The sequence below is a fragment of the Homarus americanus genome, unplaced genomic scaffold, assembly GCF_018991925.1.
Source record: "Homarus americanus isolate GMGI-L3 unplaced genomic scaffold, GMGI_Hamer_2.0 scaffold31037, whole genome shotgun sequence".
NCBI lineage: Eukaryota > Metazoa > Arthropoda > Malacostraca > Decapoda > Nephropidae > Homarus > Homarus americanus.
In genome coordinates this window covers 4,948,660-4,972,823 of record NW_024722227.1, presented here as the reverse complement: position 1 = coordinate 4,972,823, position 24,164 = coordinate 4,948,660, and the positions used below count along the sequence as shown (strand labels likewise).

The following is a 24,164-nucleotide window of genomic DNA, read 5'->3' as shown; positions in this document are numbered from 1 at the left end:
TGGGCCCAATACACTGCCTTCCACTCCTGTTATAGAAAACCGGACTGATGTTAGTATGAATGAAGAGAATGAAAGGAAAGAAAAAGAATGGGGAGAGGAGAGAGAGGGACTAAACAGTGAATAAATGAATGAGAGAATAAATGAAGGAAAAGGGGTATGGAGTAAGAGAGAAAGAGTGGTTGGGTACAAGTAGAGCAGCATAAGGAAGTGAGTGTAGAGCAGCGTAGGGTGGGGTAATGTAGGATAGGGTTGGGTCGTGAAAGAAAGAGCAGCTTAGGGGAGGGAAAGGTTTGGGAGAGTAGAGAGAAGGGAGATCAGGTTAGGTTAGGGTAGGGTCGGGAAGCACAGGGGTGGGGAGGGGAAGACAGGGAAAAGAATGGTAGGGGAGGGGAGGGTAAAATAAGGGAGAGCACGGTAGAGGTTAGGTAGGGTAAGTTAGGGGAGGGCAAGGTGGGGTAGGTTAGGGAAGGGCAAGGTAGGATAGGTTGGGGGAGAACAAGGAGGGTTGTTTAGGGGAGAGCACAGTAGGTAGGTTTGATGAGAGCAAGGTTAGGGGAGAGATAGGTAAGGTAAGTTAGGGGAGAGCAAGGTAGAGTAGGTTTGGGGAGGACAAGGTAGGGTAGGTTAAGGGAAAGGAAGGTAGGATAGGTTAGGGGAGGGGAAAGTAGGGTAGGGAAAGGGAGAGCACGATAGAGTAGGTTAGTGGAGAGGAAGGTAGGAGAAGGGAGGGCAGGCCAACGAGGTTTAGCCAGGTAAGGTAATCATAGGTAATTCATCACGGTGGGCGGTGCTAAGGCATAGAGACGGGACAAGGAGGGGATCCTGGAGGGTCTGGACTCCCCTTTTCACCAGAAAATTCCAATACCTTTTCTTTAATGCAGTACTCAGGCGTTTTTGTATAATAAAAAATATTTACGATTGACCTCAGAATATCTTCTAATATCAAGTGCACATGGCTTCAAAATGGCCTCAAAATGCCCATAATGTTAGTCAGATTTAAAAAAAAAAACATGGGGGGCTACACCCAGCTGGGTGGGTTCACTGTGCTCGCCATGCTCCCTCCCCTTCACCCCTTTGATATTCCTTGATCCGCCGCTGAGATGTAAGGCTTCCTAATTTTGTTAGATTCGTTAAATATTTGTCCCTTTTGTTACAGCTGGTGTTATATCTATAAATGAACCTCTGACACTAGTGAGCTTCCCTTACTACAACTTATCTTCGTGTATTACAGTTCCACAAATGAAGGTTCCTCTCGTATTCAAATGTTTATCTTTTCATGAATAGATAATTCTTCATTAAATCCACAAGGCATGACTCTGATATCCCCAATCAAGTACACAAATTACAACAAACATTAGAACCCCTGAAATAAACATCAGTCTTATTAAACTATTCCAGGTAAAATCAATCACAAAATAATTCACTGTCTAAAACATGTAATCCCTTGATTTAACAATCAAACATTTAATACAGTAATTTTATAAAGTAAACGATACAAAATAAGTGATAATTTATGTGTATTTATTCATGTCAAATAAACGAAACAATACTTCTTATGTTTACTTTTCATAAATGTATATTTAATTATTTACTTTGTAAATCATAGCACAACTTGTTATATTTCCAGATAATCATCAAAATAATGGTACAAAATAAAAAGCACTATTGAAATTTGCATCATGGCAGAAATAGACTTCTTAAATGCATAACTGCATAAAATTAGAAACATTTCTTGCTCTGGGCACACAGTACAGCATATTTTGTTTTGTTTTTAAGATTTCAATTACTCATTAATTATGACTTATCTCCGTTTCTACACATTGCTTTCACATTTTGTCAAGGCAGCCTTTGTGGGAAATCTTGTTTGTTGAATGACAATCATTTATAAAAGTATGCAAATACACTATCGTGTGAATAATAATAATTATTATTATTATTATTATTATTATTATTATTATTATTATTATTATTATTATTATTATTATTATTATTACTAGTACTTCAGTAAGTGACAGTTGAAATTCATTCTGGATTGTTATTGGTTGCCCTTGTTCAAGAGGGCCGACTGTGTCGACTAAACAGCTGGTATTTAGGCGGGAAATTTGTCCCGTCTTTGACTTGTCATTGGCCTAGACCAGGGGTCACCAAACTTTTTTCACAGTGGGCCGGATAACTGAAAGAATGACGAGCGCGGGCCGCATAATCATTCTATTCAATACTTGCAAGCCAGAACGAAAGCTCTGGTAACGTCAGAGCGTAGGCGGAGCTACCACGAGCCGGGGAAGGACTTGGGATCCGGCCCGCGGGCCGTAGTTTGGTGACCCCTGGCCTAGACAAATCCAAATTTTCAAATCTAGGGACATTTCCCCAAAAAGAGGGAGCACTGCTGCTATGTTGAAAATATTATTTACAAGACCTGGAATGATATCATATTTTACTTATGATACAGGGGATTTTGTCCATAACTGCATCTTGTAATTGTTATTACTATATATATTGACATACGAAGTCACTCGCGAATATATGAAGTGTTCTGACATTAAATGAAAACTGCTTATTCAAAATGCTGTCTAGCATGATGTCGATTCCTTTTAAATCGTTGAAACTAAGAAATACTTAGCTTTATTTCACCTGTAAGACGACACCAGGAAATAAAGTAACCGGATAAAAACCCATTGGTAATGAAGTATATAGCGTATTTTATCCTAACCTAACCTAGCTACACATAGTGCCAGTATACTTAAATGGCTAGTTCCAGAGGCCAGGGTGTGGTATCTATAGCAGCCGATTTGTAAGAGATTGCCAGTAAAAAAAATGGAGCTACTTGTCAGAATAGCAGAGGCCATTTCGACATCGTATCAACATACTTTAAACAGAGAATTGCTTTCATGTTAACTCTGCAACAGATTATTCGTACGGAAAGCATTTAAAACATCAACTTGCGAGCAGTAAAACAGCTTGAAAGCGAGGAAGAGACAAAACGAGATTAATACAATGGTAAAGTGAAGAGAGGGAAGGAACAGCACTAAATATTCTGAAGCAACACTACGTGTACAGCATGAGACAAGAAGGTAACGAAGGTCTTGTGTCTCGAGCCTGCGCAGCCTACCACCCACAGAACTCACCCTGACTTTGGCGACAGTGGACCTCGGCGACAGTGGACCTCGGCTGTGCCACCACTGGAATTGAAGTAAATTATTCAATTAAGCACCACAATGTTTTCCATTTCACCGATAACAGTGGCAGTTACGAGTGATGTGTTGAATACAGAAGAACTACAACGACGGGCAATGCGTGAATCAAGAATAGACACTTGCTACATAGCACTGGGAGGCTTGGCGGTAGGAGTGGCTGTGATGATATTAGTAGCTGTGGTGACATTGATAGGTCTCTACACTTCACAAGCCAACCGTATTCTCATCCTTACCATTGTGGCTATCACCTCCGTCGCTCTTATCATCATCTGTTACGTTAAACCTCTAGATACTTCGTGTTTATCACAGGTACTACCACCACACCTTTTTTTCATTTTGCATGCATTTTTTTTTCGGTTTTATCTGATCCTGAATAATTCCTGTAAACACATTACTGTAATGATTTACTCTTACATTTAGAATAACATAGACCAGAATTCAAATCCCGCTCAATCACTAATCTGGTTGAATATTTGCATTCCGAGACTATTTACCCTTGACTATCATCAAGAACACGAACACAATATTCTTTTAGAGTTCTATTTTATAATTCCCCCAAGTGAAATTTTTTTAGGCACCGTATAAATATGAAATAATGAATTTAGGTTTTTTTTTTATATTTGATGAGGCTTTCTTGTTAACTGACATTAGCTAAGAGGCTTTTCCTACTTTGTCATTATATTGTATAATTATATTTGGTCCCTTTATATTGTTGAATGCATATAGTTAACTTTGAGCTATTATTACTGTACTACTTATACGACATCCCAGTTATGTTTAATGTGTCTTGGTTGTTCTCACTTTCTCAGCAATATATAATTAAAATTCAACACCATTATAATCATTAAAAACTAAAACTCTTAATTTCAGCAGAGATCCTGGAAAGAGTTACCTGACAAGGAGATACTGAATAGTCCACATATTTATTAACTTATAAATTTCTTACTGATACAGATCGAATGCGGATGGGAACTTCTACACTTACAAAGTACCCACGAACGAGGTGTAAGGCTCATGTTATTGGTTTTCTCTAGTCTACATCAAGGGCGGATCCAGGGATGCTCCTGGGGCCGGAACACCCCCCCCCCCTTCCTTTAATAAGAAAATTCCAATACTTTTGCCTTAATGCAGTACCGTGTTGTACAGACACGTTTTATGTATAATAAAAAGGAATTACTATTGACCTCAGAATATTTTCTAATATCAAGTGTACAGTCAGCCAAAGATGCACCGACCCCACCCTGAATCTCGTGCTCGCAATTTTACCTGACAATACTTGGTAAAGTAAGGCTGTATGTAAAGGTGATTGTGATTGGTGGATCTATTTTCGGCTGTATCACTGCCAGGATAAATATTAAACAATCAAAAGGTAGAATTATTATAATAATAAACTATTTATTGTTATTTAAGATCAAAAGAAGTTTCCAAATGTTCTTATATTTGCTTAAATAATGAAGAAATTATATTAATGAATTGGCAACTCAACTACAACGAAGAACGAGGACTGCCACAAGATTCTCAGATCAAATTTTCTTCATTATTTAAGCAAATATACGAACATTTGGAAACTTCTTATGACCTTAAATAACAATGAATTGTTTATTATTATAATAATTCTACCATTTGATTGTTTAATATTTATCCTGGCAGTGATACAGCCGAAAATAGATCCACCAATCACAATCACCTTTACATACAGCCTTACTTTACCAAGTATTGTCAGGTAAAATTGCGAGCACGAGATTCAGGGTGGGGTCGGTGCATCTTTGGCTGAATTGTACATGGCTTCAAAATGGCCTTTAGATGCCCATGATATTGGTCCTATTTAAAAAAAAAATCTGGGGGAGGGGGCTTCTTACACCCCCCCCCAACCCCTAGTTGGGTGGCCTCACTGTGCTCGCAATGTTCCCCACCCACTACTTAGACCCCCTTTGATCTGTTCTCCACACCCCACACTCTTCCTCCACACCCCACACTCTTCCTCCACACCCCACTCCCTATTCCTGGTTCCGCCTTTGTACATACTTTACTTCAATTGACAACGGCGAAGGTTAAAGCTCCTTACAGCAATCAACAGAAAATATTAGTTATTTCGGCCAATTGTACACACACAAACGTGTGTGTATGTGTACACTGAAACATTCACATTAAGGTTTCCGAAGGTAGTCGTTGGGTCCTGAAGTACTTTCGAGTGGGTTTTGTTGCTCTCACAGGGAGACAAATTTCCCGCATTTAATGTTTGGTTATTCTCAACGTTTATAAAGTTTCTTAGAGATATCCATGGACAAAGTAATTTCTAAACAACGTATTAATTTAGTGTTACTGTATTAAAAATATATTTGAAATATGAATGCGTATGTTTGAAGTACTCATATGTCGATGGTGTCTAAACATATCGACCACTACCTGCGGTATCAATATAAAACTTAAATTAACATTCATCCGCGGCCATGAAAATACCGTCGGCAGACTGGATCGAAATACATGACCCTTGACCGTCCGCCAACCAATCGCTGGTTTATCATATTTCGTGCTATGACTTTTTGCTGATCTTTAGAAATGGGAGATGTAAAATTAGTATCATGAAATTGACATGCAGTACCGTTCTTGCCTCGCAAGCAAGATGTCACGGGTTCGATTCCCGGGCCGACGAAAGTTGTTTGGACACTCTTCCTTGTCCCCTTGGTCCCTGTTCACCTAGCAGCAAAGTAGGTACCTGCTGTAAGTCGAAAGTTGCGAATTCGTATTCAGGGACAAGTTGTTGGAACTTCCAATAACTTGCTTAGACATAAACCATTGACTCTTCAGGCTTCTACGCCCTTAACTCATGAGACATAAGGCAAGCATGAACTTAGCATGTTTCCCTGTTGGGCGCTGTAAACGCTTCTGCGCTTCACCTAACACAAGGATGTAGTGGGTGCCCAATAAATGAAAAAATATATACTGTATATATTCCGTCATATCCAGACAAAACTATGTTATACGCTATTACATTGTCAATGGACCGTATACTAAGCCGGCACTGGTCTCGACCACCTTTACTTATCAATTGTCAAGTTAGGTACCCATTCACAACTGGGTGGAGGTGCCCCGGGCGCGATACAGCGACCTCAGGACGGAAGGTAAACATTTCTTCCATTTGATCCCCACAACCCGGTCATTGGGCCATAACATACTGGATGGAATAAAAGAAATAAAAAGCAAACACACACACACACAAACTAGTTCACTCCCATGTTTGATGAATGCAGGCGGGAGTAAGTATGTCTGACAGTAGAATTAAAAACGAGTTAACTTGAGCTTAAGGCCTCGTGTCCTCCTTAAGACGGGTGGTAACCTGCAGTGGCTCCATGTAAATCACGACTCAATAAAAGCCGAGAATGGGAAAGACAACCAATGAAAATGTAATTTCATAGTAAACCTAAGGAGGGTAGTTAGGAAAAGGAACTCCACACCACATTATTATAAATAAGTGCCTCAAGCGTAGCACCTGTTGGCTGCAGGTTGTGGATCTGTGACCCTTGTGACCCGACACTATTTCAGACATCAGACCAATCATGATTCTTTCCTTGGATATTGGATCTCAATGTGTCAGGCTCATTTAACGTTCACCTAAATGTATTGCTGTGATTAATAAATAAAAAACGAAACATTTTTTTAGTTATAACGTTATATTTTAGAATTATACCTCATCAAGTACATTGGGGAAGTAATCGTTGCGTTTGTATATTTTTATTTGTACCATGTTTTAGTGCCTTACTCTTCCGGGATACGCCTCTTATACCATATCGTCCTCCCTCCACCCTGTCAACACATCCACGTGACCCACACCACCACTTCAATCCTCCCCCTCTATCAACACCATCTCCACCTTCACCCACACCACCAATAAGCATAGTTCCTTAACATTGTAACACCAACCAATAACTCCATTTCTTGAGGCGTGCGGACACAACCGTTATGGGGAAGGTAATTTCGACCATGGGGGCAGCAGCAAGCCTAGTCGGAGTGCGGTGGGATGCAGGGCACGTTCCGAGGCACCTGCACCCATGACGTATGAATTCCCTGACACACTGGCCACACCACACCTTTGACTAATGTTAGCGAGTGTCTGTCGCTCTACCTGGAGAACAACAATTGATATAATCTCCCTTTCATACATAAATAATTTTCCTCTTTCATGCAACAATGAAATCTCGCTCTGGTCTGGTAATCAACCCTCAACATTGATAATGAAACAAGCTACACAACATCGTACTATTTTTTGCTCAGTGTGCAGAACTAATGTTTATTGCTGTTTTTGACATCCTGTACTAGACACTATAGGCTATATGAGAGAACTAGGTAATATTAATATAGGAGTGGAACATATTTTATTACTATCACTGGTATTAATTATGATGGAAGTTTTTGAGATTGAATTTAAGACCAAGTTATTTTTTTTTGGATTAGACGTCATTGCTTAGGTTATGTTGTTACTAATTTAATCAAACGCATTTATTTATTCATTTGATTATTTCAAGATAACTTTTTTTTTTCATTTTCCCAGATAAAGTTTACGCAACCGACGAGACGATTCTCACTTCATATTTTCAATCACTGTTTAAATGTTCAAAGACTTGCACAACATACTTGGCAAAATAATGCAGAAGAGTAACCAGAGAGAAAGTGGTCGAGCAGTACTTACCATAATGATGAGTCAGGCGAGACTCGAGCGAGGTCTAACTTAACCTATTTTGGTGGGACGGAAGATCATTAGGTTATCCTCGCCATCATACCCGTCTCACCGCTCCTGAAAATACAACTGGACTTTTGTCCACTACACAATTGACTGTTATTTTGTAGATATTTGCACCTTCAGTGTTATGGCGAGCTACACTCAGCACTACCACCACACATTATCAATTGGCCTGCGAAGTACTGTAGTCTGGGAGGGCCCATGACTAGTCGAAAATCGAATTTGCAGAACCCCTGCCGACTATATTTCATTTATTATCCTCGGACCAGTATTCTGTGGAATGCCCTACCTTAGAGAGGTGTTCTTACATCATGTATATGACCTCTATCAGTTCAAATCGTCCTGTTTAATTTAGTTTCATTGTTTTTCAAGACGACGCCTTAGTGACTAAATCTGGCTTAGGGGAGGTTATTTTGTGTTTACAATAATTTGGGCGTTTAAATAATATATATATATATATATATATATATATATATATATATATATATATATATATATATATATATATATATATATATATATATATATATATATTTCATGTAGATCCACAATGAAAACGTGGATAAGATAAATCTTGATAAAATCACACGGGGAAAAGGGAAACAACGGAGCACCTTAGCTTTCGTCTTTATTCAAGACATCTTCAGAGGCAACTGGATTACATATATATTGACCATTGCTAGGTATCCACCGGCTCCGGGCGACCGGTGGGGTTTCAATTAAGCCCACCCTCGATCTGGGGACAGACGGGAGTCAGCCAACTGTAGTTGTCCAACCTCGGCTAATCGGCTCAATAAATAAATATTATTAACTAATTAATTGTGCTTTATTGTGCAAAACAGTAATTCTATTTTGAATATATAAATATTACTAAGCACATAAACTAATTCAATGGATATTAGCTGCCCATACAACAAATTTCATAGTATAAACATTCCAAACAATATTGATATTATTTTGGTTTTGGACATCTGGGGAACCTTAAGATTCTAACTATGGGATTAAGTACTTTAAACAATAAGACACATTATATCTACAGGATTTCTGTCGAAAAACATTTTTCAATCGCATAAGAAAATACAGATCATAGGTCAGGTTAGATTAGGGTATGATGAGTGATAAGGTTAGCCGAACTCAAAAGTAGTGATTTCCGATAGAAATGAAGGTCCAAACCGTCCATAACACATGGCAAACCACCAGAAAAAACATAGTCTGCATGTCTAAGCACAGGGATGACCAAAACTTAAAATTTACCCAATGTAGCCTATCTTGAATCTACAGTAAACATACAAATACTTATGGAAGTTAAAGTAAAATTTTACCCATTAAGTAATATAAATGATGATATATCCCAGTGGTTCATTAGTGAATCATCAAAACAATAACAGCACTATGTTGTCATGTTTACCTAGCATCAGGCATTCTCAAAACAAAGTCCGGACAATGTCATTACTTCTAAATTTACTCGTATCTTTTTTTTTTTTTTACGGGGATTAGCTCACCCGGGCACAGGTCACTGACCCACATCAGGGCCTGGGGGGCGAAAATGTAATAATAATATTGATAATAATATTAATAATAATAATAATAATAATAATAATAATAATAAGGAACCATAAAGAAATACAACAATGAAAACAAAAAGATCAGAAGTGAGAACAATTGAGACCCTGCAATTGTGTGTAAATGAGGCAGAAAGTCAGATCAGCAACCTGAGACTTGGTCACAATTTTTGTGATGCCATGTGACAGCAGGGTCTACCATAGACAACACATTATGCTTCCAATATCTTTCCAGGCGGTAGTACCTCCCTGTTTGGTAGCTACCTAATACCCAATAGCTACACCTTCGCTGCCATTTTATTACCTTAATATTAAATATCCTAATACACGAGTAGCTATCCTAGCTGTGTTGAATTAGTTGAGCTGCAGATCTATGCAGCATTCAGTGACTAGCCTCATAGTCAATATCTGCAGCTGTTGTCGGCTTTGGAGCCGAAGCTCTTGTTCCCCTGAGGCAGAGCAAAGCCGACCAAAGGAGAGAGAAGGACAGTCGACATCTCATCCAGGCTGTAACATAACTTCTGGGCTGCTGCTTCTGTTAGGAGATCACCTCCGCGAGTCTGGCGTAGAAACATCTTGCACTTGGTCCCATACCACCAGAGGTTGTGAACACTAGAGAAGTGAAGCTGCCTTGATCAATGTTCTGAATTCTCTCCCTGAATGCCCGTATCTTGTCGTTCTCGTTCCTCCTGTGTGCAGCATCGAGAGCTAAGTTACGAAGATATGCGGCCATGGGATCAAATATCCTGATGTCGAAGAAGGCTCGCTGTCCCCCCGCGTCCAGAATCCTCGAGCACTGACGTCAACACGGGCTTCATTGGATGTGTTTGAAGCCCTATGTTGGAAAATCGCATCGTCTAATGGAAGGAGAATCGGTTTTACCCTGACATCACGGCAGATTTCCTTCAACATATTTGCTGTGAGATCCCTTACTTCGTCATGCCTCATGCATATGAAGCCCCCTTTCTTGCACACCATGGCATGATCGGCGTCATAGGAAGAATCACACACGCATTGGGAGGGCAAACCTTCCACTGGCCTACCGTACCTTAGAGCATTGGCATCTGTAAATTCTTGTTTATTGAGACTGAAACCATTTGCCCTTATCGATAACGTAGTTAACCAGTTCGAGGCGCCCACCTCATGCGCTATAGCTACTTTTTTTTCAAATTCTCTGGTACTTGCAACAACAGTTGCTGCAACTTATCCCTTTGGCTGTGCTGTCGTTCTGTCGTAATGGACCTTTTAATCTTGTTTACTTCGCTGGTATCCATCTCCCCTGTTGCGTTCTGAGCTGTTATGTGGTCCGTAAGGGCTGCCGTGAGCTTAACTGAGTTTTGATGTTCGGTGGCAGCAATCTCCTTGGGATTGGTCAATCCCATACCTCCCGTTCTCGGTGGGAGTGCAAGGAGTGATCTTTCTGCTGGAGTTAAGTGAGGGTGTTTCACTAATTTGGGAATTAAATTGACGCAGAGGGTGGAGGAGGGGACCAATATCAGGGATAGTGCACATCAGGTAATTCAGCGATGCTTGACTCCATGGGTGAATGCCGCAGAAGCTGCATGTGGCTCTGTGTTAGCAATCTCCGACAGAGCTTGGATTTCCCTAACCTAATACTACCAACTCCATCTAGTATAGATATACTCTGTAAATGCACTGAAAAAAAGAGAAAGTCTACCAGGTAATAATACATGACAGCTGAGCTGGTGTGAACATGGGAGTTTTTTATGTCCAAAAGAACATAAGAATGGAGGAACTGCAGCTGGCCTATTGGCCAATACTGGGCAGTCCCATTTACACCCAACCCCTATCGCTCATATATCCACCCAACCTATGTTTGGAGCTGCTCTTCACGGCACATTTCTTCATTTATGAAATGTCCATAACTTAGACCATAAAAAAACACCCTTAAGGCTGCATTTACACCAAGCCAGTCAAGTCAAGTCAATCAAGTCATTTGACTTGACTTGACTTGACTCATTGCCATTCACACCGACTGAGTCAACCTGAGTCAATCAGGACTCAGTACCCAGACTGATTTCGAGGAGGATGGACGCATAAACTCAACACCAAAAGACCCAATTTTGGAAGCCTCAGTCATTTATTCCCAGACTTGGTGAACCATCAAGACAAATTATACAATTTCTTTAGGATGACAGTTGAAAACTTCAAAAAGCTGGTGGATTTGACTGGGTCTTCCATAAGGAAAATGACTACTAACTACAGGGACGTCAATCTGCATGCTGTACACACCACTGCGGACTCGGCGTGACTGATGAAGAAAACCCAACCCCATCTGTGACTTGACGTGACACGATGCGACGTGACTTGACTTGACTTAACTCATCTGGTGGGAATGGTTTCTGAGAATATACATTGGAGTAAATGTGCATTAGAGTGGCGATTCACGATGAGTCATGACTTGACGTGACTTGACTTGACTTGACTGGCTTGGTGTAAATGCAGCCTAAAACTTACTTGAACGTAGCATTTGGGGTCTGAAGAGGCCATCCTTTCTACTCCGACTGCAGCGATGTGTTTTAAACTAGTGACATCATTGCAAATGGCAGCCCTGTTTCTAGAGAAATAAACTTATCTCGACTATTATAGCAGGACTTTAAACTTTTATTATAAATTATATGTACCGTATCACTCTACGAACGTGGCAGAGTGTATTTCTTGTGTTTACTCAGAACTTCAACTCGTCCATTGTGTAAATGAGGCAGAAAGTCAGATCAGCAACCTGGGACTTGATCACAATTTCTTGATGCCATATAGCAGCAGGGTCTACCATGAGACAACACTTTATGCTTCCAATATTAAATTATAGATTTTAATAATTATTGAATCGTGAAGGTGTTATGGGACATCTCTATAAAAAGGTGACCTAGAACATAATTTTATAGATATGCTGTAATAAACTGTCTTAATCATTCAATGTAATTTGTGTAACTATTGTCTTTAATTCGTCATTTTTAAATTCGATGTGCAATTCTTTTAATATGTATAATTTCTCTCCTTTTTCCAAACTGAACTATATAATTTGAAAGACTGCTTAAAGTACGACATACATAATTAAAACAAGGTAATTTAACTTATTTCATCAATATAACGAACGGAGCATGAAAAAATATTTTATGAACAAAAAATAATCATGGAGGATTCCTTTTGTTGACAACTACCGACTAGCAATTATTCTAATTTGTTGTTGCCATGTAGACAAGCACAGTTAAGAAAATAGAGAAATAACTGGATAATTCATTACGAATTTGGAAATAATAAAACAATGCCTTCCGAATGTAAAATTTGGCACTTTTAGGGAACACCACAACACAACACAACGGGAAAACTTGCAGAGTGAGATACTTGAACCCTCTTATGTCCCCAAGTGTCCAACATGACGAAACCCAATTTGAGATTAACAATAAGAGAAATGAAAACATACCCTGAGCATACGAAGAGTACAAACTGTAGGCTAGTATATTCAATTATAAATTCATAACTTCGATTTTTACCAAATATTAATCACAAGTGTATTGGGTGTAAATGTATCATAATAAGGTTATTTATATTGATGTTAATGTAATACAGTAGTAATATTTCAACGCTTGTTTAAATTATGGTTGCCAGCCTATAACTCACTTCCGTAACACTTTTGAGGGTGAGAGGCGCCTGATCACGTGATACATGCAACGCACAAGGCACTGTTGATGTAAAACTTTTATTGTTATTCATATTTTTACCATGTTATTCTGTGCAGATACCATTACGTGGTCCTCATGGCTACAGAACAGTATCAAGGATATTTTGCCTGTTAATCTCCTGCAGAATGTGGCCGTAAAATCGAATACATTAGGATGTTTATCTCAGTCAGCACACGTTCCGGAATCGCACAGTTTACTGATGAACCACAACGCGGCAGTCACTTGGCTGCCTATGTGGCAAGGATACACTTGTGGGATTTGATGTTTACTTATGTGGAACTATGTGGTGTATTTTGCGGCATATTTTTTTCTATATGGTGAATTTTGGCTTATAAAAAAAACACTAATATGTTCAAATTAAAATTGGCACTTTGAAACACAGCATAGAGAAATGCGTACGCTGCTTTACTAAATAGCACTGGTAAACTAGCCGTCTGATGGTTCGACCTTGTTCCCAATGCTTATTACCTAAAATATATCTCATACGCGAAATACCATTAACAGAGTGCGTGAGACAAGATTCTGTCCAACAACAATTATTTTAAATAATACATCACAACTAATTTCTTGGTAAAGCCGTAAGTGTCGCGTCACATCATTTAAATGACGGTGCTGTGTTCCTAGTGGTAACCCGTATATTTTAGGATTCTTAATTTAATTTTCTGTTCAATAGAAGAGCCTTTGCTTTTTAAGTCGCAGTTCTGTATTTAATATATCACTGCCCAACATATCCCTTCCTATCCTAATCTAACTTACCTAACACAGCCAAACTTTCCCAAATTAAACCTAAACCTGGTTAAGCAAATTTAACCGACACTACTTGATTTAAATCAACCCAAACAAAATCTAATCTAACCTATATATCCTATCCCAACTAAACCCTGTCTAAGCTAATGTACAGTAACCCAATTTTCTTTACCTAACTTATCTTAATTAAAACCAAAACTTGTGAACAAACATTATCGAACCTAATCTATCCAAATTCTTCCTGACGAATCCTAGTTCTGCCTAAGCGATCCTTACCCGGAAGAGGAAGTGGATATCCAAAACATATAATGTAGCGTTCGCTAACAACGAGGTCGGAGCCTATTATATACTGTGGGAAGGTTACAGGGCACTATGAGTGATTCTGTACTGTGTTGCACTGCAAACTGTTGTTCTCTAAAATATAAAATATCATTTTTTATGCCTCTGCCAAAAGGCCGGGCGCATAGGACCTTCAACCAACAGACACTGTGGTGCCAACTTTGTATATCAACTTTTACAGTTTCCCTCCAGGGATCACCTGTGTATCAGAGCGTAGATATTTACGCTGTGAGTAAAGGTGAAACTTAAAGGTATTTCTGAACTGACAGGTAGCTTGATTGAGTAGACGACTATGTATGCATACCAACTCTTTATTTGTCGGTAATGTGTTTTCTATATCGAAAATTAATTCGATCCTCAATTCATGTTGTCCAATTGTTTATAATATGTATTTTCTTTCAGAGGAAGGAGGACGTTAAGGCAGCTGACGATCCACCTTCGTACGCGGATGTACTCAAGGCAGAAGTACCTCCCCCAGCCTACTACACGGTGGTAACGGAAGATCTGTACTTCCCCACCGTCGCTCCTACCACCATGGGGGCTGGCTTCTATCTGCCAGAGACACCGCGTACCAAACATGGAGCTACTACTTGCAAGATGCCAAGAGGCACCCCGACCCTGCGTAGATGGTATATTGCGTCGACTCACAGCCCATCCAACGTCAGGTCCTCTACTAACCCCTCCGTTATCACGTCCTTTGGTAGCCCCGTGATCATCAGCTCGTCCAGTAGCCCTATCGTCATCAGGTCCCCCATTAGCCCCATTTTCATAAATTCATTTGACAGCCCCACTGTTATCAGGTCAATGGATAACCACGTATCTGTCGGGTCAATTAAGAGTACCCCTGTTCTTAGTTCACTTTCGGGCTCCGCCTTTAGCAGGTCCCCAAGTAGCCCTGCCCTTGGTAAGCTGGGGAGCAGCCCCACTCTGACCCAGCACTCTAGTAAGGCGTCCATATTCAAGTCACCTAGTAGCCCCACTTTGGGGAAGTCTCTTAGCAGGTCGTCTGATAGCCCCATCGTCAGCTGGCCATGTGGCAGCCCCGTCGTCAGTATGTCGTGTGGCAGCCCCATCGTCAGTATGTCGTGTGGCGGCCCCATCGTCAGTATGTCGTGTGGTAGCCCCATCGTCAGTAGGTCGTGTGGCAGCCCCATCGTTAGTGGGGCGTGTGGCAGCACCATCGTTAGTAGGTCGTGCGGCAGCCCCATCGTTAGTAGGTCGTGTGGCAGCCCCATCGTTAGTGGGGCGTGTGGCAGCCCCATCGTTAGTAGGTCGTGTGGCAGCCCCATTGTCAGTAGGTCATCTGGCAGCCTCAGCGCCAGCAAATCATCTGGCAACCTCAGCAGGTCGTCTGGCAGCCCCATCTTCAGCAAATCATCTGGCGGCCTCAGAGTCAGCAGGTCATCTGGCAACCTCATTGTCAACAGGTCGTCTGGCAGCCTCAACGTCAGCAGGTCATCTGGCAGTCTCAACATCAGCAGTTCGTCAGGCAGCATCAACAGGTCATCCGACAGCCCCCGTGCCATCGCATCGTCAGGCAACTCCGTCTTCAGTTACGAGAGTAGAGCACACCGTCACGGAGGTCTTCAGGCAGTGTCAGGTGCGGAGGTGGAGAGACAGAGTAACCAAAGGCCGCAGCATCTTGGTGTCATCCTTAACGTGGCGGGTCTACAAACTGCACCAAAACCCCTGGGCAACCACAACGCGTCACCAACAGGTAGAACCAGGAACATAATGGATTCACAAATATATTGGTACAATATGTACTGTTAGACGATTTGGTTAGCAAGAGGTGCAGTTAGTTTTTGGGATTAAGAATAAAAAAAAACACTGTCAATTGTATAGATCATGGACATAAAGCAATAGCTTTATAAATGGCTCACAGTATACTGATGTTTCTCGTGTGCATGTAAGACTCGTCAGTATCACTAAGAAACGCTTTTTTCCTTCATTAGATGCTTGTCATAACATAAGTAGCATTGAACTCTTTTATGATAGATGCTATCACTTACAGTACAGCATTACAGACATCCTTCTGTAAATTAAGCAGAAACCTAATTGCTTACCTATTGCTTACTATACTTACACTAAAGGAACAAGTATACAGTAATGGTAATTCTATCGATAACCGTGCTAGGCAGATGAATCACAAATTTAGACAAAGTGACGATTTTCAAATGGTAAATTTGTAAAATACTTTCTTAGAAATATTTGTGTACATTGTTTGGGGGGTGTTTTGTTTTGCCTTCCCAGGAGTTACAATACAATGACCAAAACACATTACATGGATCTGTAATAAATAACTTTTTTTTCTCTAAAACAACTGAGATAACTGGTGCGCGAAACCTTGAACTTCGGACAACATGATGCATCTTGATTACTGCACTGTACTTTCAGGGTTCAACTGTCACCAGACGCCGCTCGAGTCGTGTTGCTCATGGAGTCGCGATAAGCACTTTGTTTACTATGCAAATTTAAATCTTCACATTATTCAGCTACAACTGTGTCTCACCTCTACATGGAAGTATAGTGTTTGACACATTTATTGAAAATTTTTGAAACGCCTCTACGTCTTTGGGTTGGGTTGAAATAATTATATATTAGTTGTAAACACAAGTACGAGTTATTTGTTGCAATGTATTTAAAGCAAATATACATTTAAAATATTCTTGAAGTATCATTGAACATAAATAGTTATGTGTTAGCTGTTATTAAACTATTAAAAATTGTTTATCCATGATCATCATCATAAATTAAAACACTTTGATTTGGACCGCACAGTAACCTACGTACTTTAGTACAGTAATAATACTTGTACTTACTTCTTTACTGTCCACTGTTCCACAATTAGGCAACACAGTATTTTTGTCAACCAAGCAGAGAGTGGCAACTCAGTAGCGACTCTTGCATACATTTTTACGACCTGGTATATTTTAAAGGATAGTTTGTCTACACATCATGCAAATGACGATAAACCACTAGATAAATATAATAGAAGACGCATTAACAATAATTATGTTGTGTGAGGGGCAGTCAGCAGGCGTTGTGGTTGAAGTTCTGGTAAAAGCCGGAACAGGTGGGACAGTTGCCGTTGCTGTAATAGTTGGCAAAGCTGTCGTCGGTCGTCTTGTGCCAGATGACGAGCGGCCCGTTACTCACCGTCGTTAACGGCGACTGAAAGGAGAAAGAAAATTATATTTCATCACATTGGATATAAAAGTATACGTTAGTCTATTTACCTCGTACATCTACAAGAACACAGGACGTTTATTTAATGGTATTTTTGGAATAATTAAAACAAACTAAGAATATAGGACAATTGATTATATATATATATATATATATATATCATTAGCCCAATAAACACATGGACTCCTGGCGGTTGAGGTGTTGATTTTATATATATATATATATATATATATATATATATATATATATATATATATATATATATATATATATATATATATATATATATATATAATTTCTTTACTTACTTGAATGGTTGCCAATGAGGCGAAGAGTGCGAGAGCTGTATCAAGCTGGCAGTAGAGGGCCTGGACACCTAGCGGGTTGGCGATGGGGTTGCCCCTCTCGCCCACGGGCAGACGGTACAGGTCGCCGGGACACCTCACGAAGGACGGCCCCCCCAATGTCAGCGTCGTGGTGCATTTGTTCTGCCGGCCATGTATGCACGCATAGAGGTAGTACACGTGTATACTGGAGATTCTTTTGTGTAATATTGACATTAAACAGTAAATCATAGGCGTTGTTAAAAAGTAGGTGACAGTAGTGACACAAACTCATCTCACCAATTCATTATTATTAAGACGGTTAACTTACTTCTTTGGCAGAGACACACTGCGTTGCCCAGACATAATTGATCACAAATTCCGTGTGTGTGATTGGCATGGCATGTTAATGTGCTGTGTGGTAGGAAGTGCATGTGAGGAGTCATTAAGCCCCTACTCAAGTCTTTGGTGTTGTTGACTAAAGAAACTAAACTTTTCAGAAGAATAATCGCGTGAAAGAGCTTCCAGACAAAAACCTATTAATTACTGTCTACACAAGAACTCGATTTTTCTCATAGGCTGGTCTTGGACTATACCTTTTTCATCACCAGGCCTCCGTCATGTGATGTTCCTCCCCCACAGGTATCTGTTCCTTTAACCTCTCTTTTGAGTGTAATACAGGTAAATTTTACCTCTACCGTCCTGCAGATAGAGGAGCTTACCATTTCTATCTTGAACCTATAACGTGTCTCGTACTCTCCTTCCTAAAACTACAGTCAATGTCAAGTTCTCTTCCCCAAAACTATATTGAATTCTACCGTTTGAAGCTACAGTGTTGCTTTCTTTTCCGATTTGTTCTGTCACTTATTACCTTTATTGTCCAATGTTGGTTCAGGAGGAAACCAAAACCTGAGATGTTTGGTAGTTTCACATTGGATGAAACCCTTCTCACATATGACCCAGGCTGGGAACCGAACTCCTGGCACAGTATTGAGAGGCTGCCTGTACCACTGGCACTCATTTAGTTTCACCCTCTGTAAGATAAGTTCTCCCTCCCCGATTCCCCTGGTTCCACGTTCTCCTTCACCCTCTTAGATCCACTTTCTTCCTCACCTTCTCCTTCCTGAAGCAGATGCCGTAGTCGACACCGTAGAGATAGAACCCACCATAGTTGAAGCTCTGGATGACGCCTGAGTTACCAGTGAAGTACTGACCACACCCGCCTGGTACTGTAACAAGAACCTCTTTAAGGTGGTGTGTCTAGTCGCGTTCCTTGAGTTAATCTGCTAACTGATATGTTCTAAAGGTGAAACATAATCTTCTTGTGTGATCACCAAACAATCCAATCCAAGTTCCCTTTCGTTCATTGAGGAAGTTACCTCATTTCTGATCAGTTTGAAATGCCAATCAAATCTCGTTTAAACACGTTCCTTTGTGATGGGTTTCAGATGCTGGACGTGACCAGTAGGCAATTCTCCAGCAATTCTTAAGGATTATCCAAGTGGTAATATATTGAATTCCAACTTATATTAATCTTTCTAGTAAAAAATGTTTACCTTACGGATTATGAAAACTTTGTGCCCTTTAACACTATCGTACATGAGAATATTCGACATAATACTAATTAACCAAAGTGTTCTTGTTTATATTGCATGTAAATATGAACCTAATAGTTGGTAATATTCCCAAATAACCTTAACATTACGCTGGTGGCTCTTTTTATAACGTAATCTTGTAAGTGGTTATATTGAGTGGACAATTTTTATTTTGGAGCAATGGAAAACAAGACTAATAACATACAAAACCTTAACTCACTGACCTCTCTGAGCACACTCGATCATGGAGACTTTTATCTTGAACCTTCTGTTGTAGCTGACGGCGGAGGTGACGAAGTTGAACACGGTGGGGTTTACCTGACCCTTTACATCCAGGTAGACTGTTCATGGTGAGAGATTTACTTATATGTGGCCAAGAACTACAGGGTTAGGAAGTTTGGTTGAGCATTTACATACATCAACTTAATTGACTAATAAGTTATTATGAACTCGAATATAAATCACTAACTACTACCCCTCACAGATACACAACTTATTACTTTTCTTAGTGCCACTTCTCGTTACAGTCCCATGTGACACTTGGTTAGTGCCTAGATTCTCAAGGGTTTCTGTTATTTTTCCCCAACTTGAGAAGTGGGGACGAATCTAACTGAAGAACTGAAGTTACTACATTAAGAGAGCGACCAGAAATGGCACCAAAATTTTTACTTGAGGCAAAATTTTACTGTGCAAGTGTTTGGGAATTTGGTTCCAGTGATGTTTACAACCCATATTATAGAGAAAATCCTACCTACTCAGTGTAATTTCTCTTACTCTACCATATCAGTTAGCTGTCAAACCTTGTGTACTCTCCCTTATAACTATTTTTTTTAACATGTTACGTTATCCCGTCTGCGTCTTTTTACCCAGAGTATGTGCTAACAGTGAGTAGAGCGTCACCTACAGTGCCAGTTTGATGGAGCAGTGCCACACAGGTACACAAACTTCCTCTCACCCGTCACTGTAAACTGGTCCTCGTTGCATTTCCCTGGAGGATGGAAAAGAAGCCTGTGTATAATGTATGCAGTAGACGCAGTATAATGAGCAAAGAAGACAGTTGGTCATTATTTACAGCAGACAGTAATATGATTCTAATTTTTCAGACCTGGAGGAATATGGCATCCTATATGTAACTCTTATAACACACAGTAAACTGGTTTTCATATAAGAATGCGTCGGATAACCAGATACCGGATATCCTACCACACCTTGGGCTCGATATTGTATATAAGATACTGTACTGTACTCTACACCTGTTGAACTTCACATTTACCTGTTGAACGCATATGCACCTGTTTAACTTCACATTTACCTGTTGAACTCATATGCACCTGTTTAACTTCACATTTACCTGTTGAACTCATATGCACCTGCTGAACTTCACATTTCCCTGTTGAACTCATATCCACCTGTTTAACTTCAGATCCGCACAACTCCAACTCACCGAACTGGTCAGGCGGGAAGCTCTCAAAGCCCTCGAAGTCGAGTCGGAGTTGGCAGGTGTCGACCATACGGGTGATGCTCATGGTGCACGTGCTGGCGTCGCTGTACGTGCTGGGATAGTTGGGGCTCACCAGGTACGTGTAGTTGGTTGATGACATCCCTCCGCACGTGATCTCCTCTGTTGGCACGTGCGTCAAGGGCCAGGTGAGGTACTTGTAGGTGAGGGTCCTGCTGGTTATTGGTATTTAAAGGAGTCTTCTCTACTTGAGGTCCAGAAGGGTTAACATACAGACATACTCCCCTCACTGTCCCCAGCAGACACTACACACTAGCATACTCATTACAGGGGTCCCTTATATACAGGTTATTCAGTAGGTAACCCCCCCCCCCACACACACACTAGCATACTCCACATTCTGTAATAGACTTCCTATAAAAAACAACGTAACAAGACTAGAATATAATGATAGTAATTCACTAGACTCACCAGAGACCACATAACATACTTTCGAGATATACTCACTGTAGCAGCATACCCCGAAGCCCTTAGCACAAGGACCCAGCTCGGTGCCGCCCAGCCTACTGCACTCGCCCTCGCTGTAACAGGTGCCGCTTCTGTCCCCAAGAGTACACGGCCCGTTGACGAACCTCACCACCGTGAAGATAGGAACTAGAGGGGAGGGGGAGAGACGAGTAACTGTGATAGATAGTGAAGGTCTTGCTGGGAGGAAGTAGATATGACGGGTGTTTATATTAACGTATATATAGTATGATAGATTGGATCACCTAAATATTAATTCCCCCCCTCCAAGCTCAATTTACCTTAATATTAACCACCCTAAAGCAGACCTAACCCAAATTAACCTAACCTAACCCCTCCAGGTAGTGTTAAGGTGTTTAATTAGGAGATGAAATTAGCAGGGAGAGCTAACCTTCAGGCGATCTAATAGGTTTTGCATATGTGTTAAGATAGATGTGGTAGAGTTTCTACTTCTGGATCTTAAGATACTTTTGTGTTAAACTAGATAAGGCAGACTTTCCTGCACTCTGAAACTTTGTGATCCCTCATACTGACTTATTGGACCGAGGGATTGAGCAGAAGGTCCAAGGTACACAATGCAGTGACGAGTTAGAGAGGTTAGGGGCAGCCATAACTAGTTATAGACCACCGTGTTTACATCCGACTCTCCGACTCTTTCTCAACATAGTTATGGCTAAGGAGACCACTTTGATGCCTTTAGGGTGGGGAAGCGAGAAATGAGATTTTTTTCCCAACGTTCCCCATCTACGGGATTAATGAGTGTGTGTGTGTGTGTGTGTGTGTGTGTGTGTGCAGCTGTTTGTATGTTCGTCTGTATGGTTGTTTGAGTACCTGTTTTGTATGGTTTGGTACCCGTGTGTATGGTTAATTTCTTCTGGTGTGATTGTCTGAGTGCCTGCTTTGTATGGTCGAGGAACCGTGTATGCAGATGCAGTCACTCATAAAAGTTCGTGGGGGTCTCCGTGTGTGTGGGTGAATCATATTTCCACCCCTTTCTGGACGACAGGTCTCTCGGCACGAGACAACGCACACACGAACATACACGGTGAAACTGTTGGAACTTTTTTTTTTTTTTTTTTTTTTTTGCGGGAATTAGTCTACCCGGGCACAGGTCAAACGACCCACAACAGGGCCTGGGGGGGAGGGGGCGAAAAAATAAGAACAGAAATAAATTGAATATAGAGAAGAAAACAGTTATACTGTGTTAATCTACACCACGAAGATGCCGGAAAACCATCTTTTTAAAGTGAGACAGATTGTATAAGTATGGAAACACAGAAGAAGGCAGAGCGTCCATGCAAATATTGTGTTATGTCATATAATGTTTACACATTAGCATTTGTGAGACAGCATATAAGGGTTAAAATTGTCATGGACCATATGACCACAGACCTCTGTTGCCTGAACCATGAAACGCTTCAATATGTGAAGACGAAGCAATACTAGAGGGTGAGTGGAGGAGGAGGGGGGTAAAGAGGAGGTGTTGCCAGAGACGAGAGGGGTCAAGTGTTTACTGTAGCTGCCGCTCTGCTATTTTAATTGAGGTAAAATCCTTTTATTAATAAAGATGGTAATGATATGTTAGATCAGTTAAACATACGAAACTTTCACAGTTCCGTTCTTTTAATTCAACCGATTACTCTCTATAAATGGCTTGGTGTGTTTGATCTATAGTAGACTGTTGCCTTAGACTCGGGACTGTTCCATTACGACGTTGGCCAACCGCTTCACTGCTCATTGTTTCGAGTCTTCGTCTACTTCGAATGTTTTATTACCTATTATTCAGAATGGGTTTGTGTTGGATATATAGAGGAATATATGAAGAAGACATATTATACTACGTTAATGGTAGATACTGTCTGAGTTGAACTCTTAACGGTTTACAATATTATTCATGTGGATACGAAGCAAATTTTCGAACGGATTGGCATGTACCTCGACCTGCACTACCGTCGTCTCTGCTGCTTAATTAATGCTTAGAAATCGAAGGGGCTCTAACCTTCGTATCTTATCATACAACACTGAATGTGTAACTTGATTATGACTAACGATAATATCTGATTGACAAACATAATCCTGTCAGACCTGATTACATAAAAGACAGTTCTACCGTGTGTGACCGTATGTGCGTTGTCACATGGCTATACACAGACTCACCGTCCAGAAAAAGGTGGGGACTGGACTGGCACACACACACACAGGACCCCTACGAACTTTTATGGGTGACTGATACAGTACGTATTTGTTTACACATAATACACCTGGAATTAATATAGTCATGGGGACAAAAGCGCCTGCCACTACCACGGTATTGTGGGTGTATTAGCGTCAAGCGCTCGACCATACAAAAATAAGCAATCAACCATACAAAACAAGCAATCAACCATGCAAAACAAGCAATCAATCATGCAAAAGACCAATCAACCATAAAAAACAAACATTCAACCATACAAAACAGGCACCCAAACAGCCGTACAGACTGACATACAAACAGCTACACACACACACACACCCACAGCCAGAGAGAGAGAGAGAGAGCATTCTATTCACATATACTCACGGATCTTGTCATCTCGATGGAGGTTCTCGCTGTTGACTGTCCCGTTGTTGTCCAGATTGTGGTGATGTGTCAGTGATGTGTTGTGGTGGTGATGTGTCAGTGATGTGTTGTGGTGGTGATGTGTCAGTGATGTGTTGTGGTGATGATGTGTCAGTGATGTGTTGTGGTGGTGATGTGTCAGTGATGTGTTGTGGTGGTGATGTGTCAGTGATGTGTTGTGGTGGTAATG

The 24,164-nt window shown here is 40.6% G+C and overlaps 2 protein-coding genes across 2 annotated transcripts; one reads left to right on the top strand and one right to left on the bottom strand.

The window, feature by feature from the left end:
* Nucleotides 1-3,106: 3,106 nt before the first annotated feature.
* LOC121862325 (uncharacterized serine-rich protein C215.13-like) lies at nucleotides 3,107-16,952 on the top strand. Its single transcript, XM_042360500.1, has 2 exons — nucleotides 3,107-3,503; nucleotides 14,687-16,952. The coding sequence occupies exons 1-2, from the start codon at nucleotides 3,216-3,218 to the stop codon at nucleotides 16,055-16,057; spliced, it is 1,659 nt and encodes a 552-aa protein (XP_042216434.1). The 5' UTR covers nucleotides 3,107-3,215; the 3' UTR covers nucleotides 16,058-16,952.
* Nucleotides 16,919-24,050, bottom strand: LOC121862326. The gene is made up of 8 exons (XM_042360501.1): nucleotides 23,936-24,050; nucleotides 21,358-21,504; nucleotides 20,836-21,012; nucleotides 20,296-20,379; nucleotides 19,616-19,732; nucleotides 18,910-19,025; nucleotides 17,782-17,961; nucleotides 16,919-17,458 (listed from the first exon to the last, which is right to left on the bottom strand). The coding sequence occupies exons 3-8, from the start codon at nucleotides 20,990-20,992 to the stop codon at nucleotides 17,318-17,320; spliced, it is 795 nt and encodes a 264-aa protein (XP_042216435.1). The 5' UTR covers nucleotides 20,993-21,012; nucleotides 21,358-21,504; nucleotides 23,936-24,050; the 3' UTR covers nucleotides 16,919-17,317.
* Between the last annotated feature and the right edge of the window lie 114 nt (nucleotides 24,051-24,164).